Source organism: Sceloporus undulatus, chromosome 3 (genome assembly GCF_019175285.1).
Source record: "Sceloporus undulatus isolate JIND9_A2432 ecotype Alabama chromosome 3, SceUnd_v1.1, whole genome shotgun sequence".
NCBI lineage: Eukaryota > Metazoa > Chordata > Lepidosauria > Squamata > Phrynosomatidae > Sceloporus > Sceloporus undulatus.
This window is the reverse complement of record NC_056524.1, coordinates 34,039,045-34,046,502: the sequence shown is the minus strand read 5'-3', so window position 1 is coordinate 34,046,502 and position 7,458 is coordinate 34,039,045. Positions and strand designations below refer to the sequence as shown.

General features: G+C 45.2%; 2 protein-coding genes across 4 annotated transcripts in view; one reads left to right on the top strand and one right to left on the bottom strand.

Annotated features, from left to right (window-relative positions):
* BRCA2 (BRCA2 DNA repair associated) overlaps nucleotides 1-3,671 on the bottom strand; it is a 41,682-nt gene extending 38,011 nt beyond the window's left edge. For 2 of the 3 annotated variants that reach the window (XM_042457510.1, XM_042457512.1), the window contains exon 1: nucleotides 3,551-3,671. In XM_042457510.1, coding sequence (XP_042313444.1) covers nucleotides 3,551-3,658 — 108 coding nt within the window. In that variant the 5' untranslated portion in view covers nucleotides 3,659-3,671. The remainder of the gene's footprint in view (nucleotides 1-3,550) is intronic. The other variant, XM_042457511.1, reaches the window with a different exon arrangement.
* A 3,096-nt stretch (nucleotides 3,672-6,767) lies between these two features.
* Nucleotides 6,768-7,458, top strand: part of ZAR1L (zygote arrest 1 like) — an 8,032-nt gene continuing 7,341 nt past the window's right edge. The window contains exon 1 of the mRNA XM_042457083.1: nucleotides 6,768-7,456. Coding sequence (XP_042313017.1) covers nucleotides 6,874-7,456 — 583 coding nt within the window. The 5' untranslated portion in view covers nucleotides 6,768-6,873. The remainder of the gene's footprint in view (nucleotides 7,457-7,458) is intronic.

The window sequence follows — 7,458 nt, the reverse complement described above, 5'->3', positions numbered from 1 at the left end:
TCGCTGCCATTTTGAAAGGCAAAATGGCGGCCGGAGCGGCCGAAATCGGCGGCGATTTCGGCGGCAAGAGGGAGCGGGGGCCGGCAGAAAGGCGCCCGCGGGCCGGAGGTTGCCGACCCCTGCCTTAATTGTTTAACTTGTATGCTGAAAACATCATAAGGAAAGCAGAATTAAAATCAGAAAAAGGAGCAGTGAAGATAGGAGGAAGCAACGTTAGCAACCTAAGATGTGCGGATGACACCATAATATTAGCAGAAGACACTCAGGAAATGAAACAGTTAATAAGGAAGGTCAAAGATGAAACTGCAAATTATGCTGAACATAAAGAAAATAAAAATAATGACCACAGAAGAAATACACAAATTCAATCTAGACAACGAGGAAACTGAAATAGTTCAAGAATTCCCTTATCTAGGATCAAACACTGACCAGAATGGAGACTGCAGTCAAAAAATAAGAAGAAGATGAGGAATAGGAAGGGTAGCTATGAAAGAACTGGAAAAGACACTGAAGAGCAAAAACATACAACTGAGCTTTAAGTCAGAATCATTCAGGCAGTTGTATTCCCAGTTACCATGTACAGATGTGAGAGCTGGATAGTGAAGGAAGCAGATAGAAAGAAAAATCAACTCATTTGAAATGTGGTGCTGGAGAAGAGTACTTAGGATACCATGGACAGCCAAGAAGACAAACAAATGGATTCTTGAACAGATCAGAGCTCTTCTTGGAAGCAAAGATGATCAAGTTGAGATATTGGACTTTAGCCACATAATGAGAAGACACAGATCACTAGAAAAACCAATAATGCTAGGAAAGGTAGAGGGTAGAAGAAAGAGAGGAAGACTACAAACCAGATGGATAACCCCAAGGGGTTTGTGGGCAAGGGCTTGCAGGATCTGAGCAAGGCAGTGGAGGACAGGGATTGGAGATGTCTCATCCATGGGGTCGCCATGAGTCAGAACTGACTCTAGGGCAGCTAACAACAAACAAAATGTGACACATATAGTACAGCTCCACCGGCAATAGTTGTAGGCTCTCTTATCCAAAATACTTGGGGGCAGAAGCGTTTTGGACTTTGGAATACAGTATTAGCATATACACAAGGAGACATCCTGGAAATGGGACCCAAGCCTAAATATGGAATTCGTTTATGTTTCATGTACACCTTATAAGTATAGCCTGAAGGTAATTTTATACACAGCACTTTTTTTATAACATCGTGCATGATCTCAGCCACACGCATGGACAATTTTGGGTTTTGGATTACACTTGTCCCTCCATATTTGCTAGGGTTAGGGGCACAAGACCCCTGTGAATATGGAAAAACTGCAAACAACAAAAACACCATGTTTTTACCTGAGAGGACACTTCTTTAGGAATCTCTAGGTCATCCAGTGCAATTCTGTGGTCAACGTCCAACAGAGACTGACCATAGAACTGTGCTGGAAGAGCTACAAATGCCGAGTAGAGCAGCCTTTCTAGGAATCTCTAGTGCAACTTTCAGTGCAACGTTTAGCTAAAGTTGACCACAGAGTTGCACTGGAAGACCTAGATATTCCTAGAGAGAACACATTAATCAAATCCTTGAATAACCAAAGCCGCAAAAAATAGATGGATGAGTGTATTTTGGAATTCTGGATCAGGAATACTCGATCGATACCAACATATTTCTGGGTTAAATTTAAAGTCCTGATATTGGCATGTAAATCTCTACAATAATAAAATAATAAATAAAATTTTTATTTCAATCCTGCTTTTTGCCAAGCAATCAAAGTGGCGTACAAGTTAAAATACATCCATATATATATATATATATATACTGTATATATATATATAATGTCCCCCCCCTTAAAACAAGATTAAACAGTATAAGATTAAAAACTAGATGTTAAAAACCAACTAATCCAAATCATCATCATCATGGGCAGAGTTCATGAGTCCAGTTCATCTGGAAAGTCCACTCCCTCCCTGACCCCTATCAGCCAGAAGCAATGGCCGGTTACAAACCGGCATTTGGGATGTCCAGAGGACGTCCCATTTTAAAAAAGGGGCATCTCTTCTAGACGCCCCTGGGCCTAATACGGACTCCGTCCGTACAAGATGGTGCCGGCCCTTCTACATGGCCGGCGCCATCTTTGTGTATCAGACGCTGAGCGTCCGTACGCGTCGCGCCCTTTGTGACGTAGCGAGTGCGCCCCTGGCGCCTCGCTACATCGCAAACGCGACTCCAAAAGAAGCTCCATTTTGGAGCTTCTTTTTTGGTCTGCACGGGAGCTGTGCCGGGTGGAGGCTCTGGCTCCCCCGCGGACTAACCGGTAGCGGCAGCAGACCGCCACAAAGCGGCGGTTTGTATCCCGCCACTGTTTGTCTGCCAAAGCCAGCAGCCACAAGGAGTGAGACTTTTTCAGTGGTGTCTCTATTTTACCTTGCCTTGTACCTAAGTCAGGATTTACATGGATTTCAGCTGGGTGAAACCTGCGGTTATTTGGTGTTTAACAGCTCAGTTTTTGGTAGAAGATGGAAGACAGAAAGAAGGATGGATGGAAAGGAAGAACAAAAGTTGAAATGGGAAGAAGTGAAGGCTAAGAAAGAAGTGCTGAGTGTAAGAAATACTGAAGAAAGTGGCGAGACTGAGAGAAGGGAAGTAGATTAGGAAAGTATATTTTGATGTTGAGATTATATATATATATATATATATAATATTATAATATACATTAAAGACATGGATTGTATATATTATTGACTGGCGATTGGATTGTGTAAGAATAATTGTTGAATGTTTTGATCTATTTTTAAATTGTTTATTTTATATATCAAAACTGAGTTAAAGACAATAGTGTTCAGGGAAGCATTACCAGATATTAAACTATTGTTATCCGATGTTATTGTAATTTGTCGTCTGCTATATTTTATTATTTATTATTATCATTATTATATTTATATTAACATATTAATACATCTTAATTATGTATTATGTCTAATTATTTATTGTAGAATGTATTCCTTAGGCAGTTTTATTTTATCTATTTTAACTTATTGTATATACACAGCGCCATGTAAATTAAATAAAGCTTAATAATAATAATAATAATGATAATAATAACCACACTGCAATAATAATAATAATAATAATAATAATCCAGTTTGAGACCTGCTTTAACTGCCCTGGCGCTATGCGAGGGAATTCTGGGAACTGTAGTTCTGTGAGACATTTAGCCTTCTCTATCAGAGCTCTGGTGCCACAATAAACTACAATTCCCAGGATTCCATGGCACTGAGCCAGGGCAGTTAAAGCAGTCCCAAACTGGATTATTATTTCTGCATTGTGGTTATTATTATATAAAAATATTATTATGTATTATTATTAATATATTTTATTTAATAAATATGGTGTATATATATATACATATATATATACATATATATATATATATATTGGAAGTTTGGAAGTCGGAAACGACTTGTAGGCGCCACAACGACAAGAAATATCATTATTCTTATCATCATCATCCCCCAAAAGAAAGAGAGAACCAACCCCCTCAAAACTGACCGGCTCCTGCGCAGCCTCAGCAACTGCATCCCTTCCTCGAAATACAAACTCCGGCGCCAAATCACGCCGACGCATGCGCAGTGGAGAAAGAGGGCGTGTTTTCCCCATTCCGACTCCTCCCCTGTTCTTTTTTTTCCCCGAAAGGCTGCAGCGCCACCAGCGGCTACCAATCAGCTCAGGGAATGATGTGTCAGGCCACGCCTCCAGTTTAGCAGTAGCTTAGAATGCGGGGGCGGGGTGCGCTGCTTTATCCCTTCCGCCCCCGAGGCTCATGGGAAATGTAGTTCTGCTTTCTGTGGAAAGTTTTAATCTTCTTGTTGCGTGCTTTCAAGTCGTTTCCGACTTTTGGTGACCCTATAATGGGGTTTTCTTGGCAAGCTTTGTTCAGAGGAGGTTTGCCATTGCCTTTCCCTGAGGCAGAGACAGTGTCACTTGTCACTGCAAATACATACCTCATTTGTATGTGTACATATACACACACACGTACCTCAGTACAATAACATATATAGTACAATACAGTACAATACACACATATACCTCAGTACACTAACATCCAAAACCCACAAAAGACACCCAATGGTTTCCATGGCTGAGCTGGGATTTGAACCCTGGACTCCAGAGTCACAGCTCAACACTCAAACCATTACGCCACACAGGGTTTTCTTGGCAAGTTTCTTCAGAGAGGGTTTGCCATTGCCTTTCCCTAAGGCTGAGAGAGTGTGACTTGCCCAAGGTCACGCAGTTGGTTTCCATGGCTGAGCCAGGATTCGAACCCTGAACTCCAGAGTCACAGTCCAATACTCAAACCATCATGCCACATGGGCATCACTTGGTTTCCTTGGCAGGTTTCTTCAGAGGGGGGTTGCCATTGCCATCCTCTGAGGCTGAGAGAGTGTGACTTGCCCAGGGTTGGCCCACTGTAAATACACACCTCAGTTAACAAAGTGCAATAACATCCAAAATCCACAACATGGGGATATGTTCATGGGGACAACCAAAATGCACAAGATACACGTTTGCAGGCACCATCACATGTGCATTTGGGTTGGCCCCCATATCACAGGCATCACTGTTTTGTGGATTTCTGGGTGTTATTGTACTTTGCTACATAACTCTCTGGTAAGGGAGGGCTGGAGAAAGACAGACTTTCAGAGTTGGTTTGGTGCAGTGTATCAGCTGTCAACAATGAAATAAAGTTGGGCCTGGAAAGAATCATCATCATCATCATTTCTCCAATATAGGGACTCAAGGCAGCGAATGGGTTTCTGCTTTAAATTATCCCACTGCAGCTGAAGGTATACAGCTGCCTCCAGAATCATTTATGAACAAATGTGAAGAGCAAAAAAGAAAGAAAAGGGAAACGCAGATTAGCCTGGCATGATGGGAAAGCATAGATTTGTAAGTTTCACTGCCAAAATGGAAATGATAAGAAAAGTGGAGGGTGATGAAAGGGGGGGGGGAATCATCCCAAAATGCATTTTTGAAGAAGCTTTCAAGTGGTCTGTTGTTGTCATGTGCCTTCAAGTCATTTTGGACTTATGACAACCCTATCACAGTGTTTTCTTGGCAAGTTTCTTCAGAGGGGGCTTGCCATTGCCATCCTCTGAGGCTGAGAGAGTGTATGTAACTTGACAAAGGTTACCCAGTGGGTTTCCATGGCTCAGCTGGGATTCAAACCCTGGTCTCCAGAGTCCTACTCCCAATGCTCAAACCACTACACCATGCTGGCTCTAAGTGATCTGCAGAAGATTAAAACACATTTTAAAGTTTACTTATGCAAGGTTTATATGTCCAGGGATTGCAGAAATAAAGTGACACCACTTTGACTATCATGGATTCATTTCACATGTGCAGAATATTGGTTGTGAAACGTTTGCTGAAACATGTTGAACTGTTTCTTTTTTGTGAGGTGTATTCTATGTTACTTCTACCTCTGCTACCAAAGTTTTTATTAAAGAGGTAAAGCCCAGGAACAGATCCACATTGTTAGCTGAGGTAAACCTGTACCGTAAAGGCACCAGATCCTATCTGATCTTGGAAGCTAAGCAGGCTTGGTCCTGGTTAGTACTTAGTAGCTGGATGGGAGACCACTAAAGATGACCACCTGTGTAGGCTGTATTTCAGAGGAAGAAACTGGCAAGACGACCTCTGAGTATTCCTGGCCTAAGAAAGCCCTGTGGAATTCATGGGGTTCTTGTAAGGTAACAGTTGACTTGAACAACTCACACACACACAACTACAGTTCCTCCACCAAAAATTTGCAGTTTGGAAAAGTCATTTTTGGGTTAGAGATTTCAAAATATATCAGCCAGCACAACTTGACGTTGTTACATTTATCAGTTGTTGTATCTCAATGCTGTGGTGCTGTGATATAATAGTAAAAGTGAGCACTCAGCCTGGCTTGATACACAGTCACAGATTTGCCCTGATTATTGTGGATTGTGAGCTCATTATTTCGTCAGAAAGCGGACTTTTTACATCACTTAGAAGTTTAAAGGGATTACTTTTAAAAGTCTGGTGATTGACCCTCCTAAAAAAACACAAAGTGTTCAAGGTCTGATAAGGACTGAAGATGGTCTCCTGAATGAGCAATTCATGGATGTAATGTGCATTATGTGTGCTGGTTTTTTAAATGTTCATCTTAGGGTCACCGTAAGTCTGAGAGGCATGGAGGGCACACAGCAACTTTGAGCAATTTATGCTGAGAGGTGCTACACGATCCCTGAGCAGCAGACCTAGGATTCTTGGGCTGGCCCTGCTTGGCTTCTGGGTTCATGCAGGACTGGGCCCTTGAGGGTATTTAGGCACAACTGAGGCACACTGTACACATTCAGTCCCCACCTTTGTGTTCAACACTCCTTGCAGCCAATAGTACCAGGAAAGGCATACAAGTTGGTTTGGGAATTTTACACACAGAGGATTTTATACACAGCGCTGGTCTTTGAGCGTAATAAAGATGAACTGAACCGAAGGGTCAGCGTCTGCTTGGGAGACAGTTTTATTCTGTATAAGGTCCAGCCCCATCTCTCTCTTTGGGGGAGGCAGCCTCATTCGTTAACGCATGTTGTTGTTGTTGTTGTTGTAGTTGTTGTTATGATGATTGCTTGGTGCCCGTGGGGTATCCTTCGCGGGGTCTGTCTCTCCTTGGGCCACAACTTCTGTGACATCTAAGGGCCAGCCAGCCCCATGATCTCTCTCTCTCTCTCTGGGGAAGATGGAGGGAGAGCAGCAGGGCGCCCTGCTCATTAATCAGCGGAGGCCTGGGGCGCCTCCTGGGCGGATAAAAGGGCCCTGGGGGGGGGGGGGCCTGGAGGCAGGCGAGGATGGAGCGCTTCGTCTACCCGCCCTACGGCCTCTTCCACCCGCATCACCAGCAGGGCTGCTACGGCAGCGCCTTCGCCCCGCAGGGCAACGGAGCCGGGACCCCCGCCCGACCCCCTCCTCCGTCCAAGCAGAAGCAGCCCAGCTGGAAGCAGAGCAAGAGCAGCGGGGCGCCCCCCAGCAACCCCTACCGCCGGGGCCTGGCTCCGGGGCCGGCTCCCCCCTCCTCCTCCCCTCCTCCTCCGGCGGAGTACTTGGACCCCCTGAAGCGGGCCCAGCTGAAGGCCCTGCTGACCCAGGTGGGCCCGGGCCTCAACCCCAAGCCCCGCCGGGGCAGCAGCAGCAGCAGCAGCAGCACCAGGGAGGTGGGCGTGCAGGTGAACCCGCGGGTGGACGCCGCCGTCCAGTGCTCGCTCGGACCCAGGACCCTCCAGGGCCCCAACGCCCCCAGGACCCCCAGCCCTGACTCCGGGCGCCCCCTCCCTCCGCGGCAGCAGCAGCAGCAGCCCCGCAGCCTCTACTCGCCGGCCCTGGGCCCCGGGCACTTCACCTGCCCCGAGGCCATCGCCGAGGAAGAGGAGGAGGAG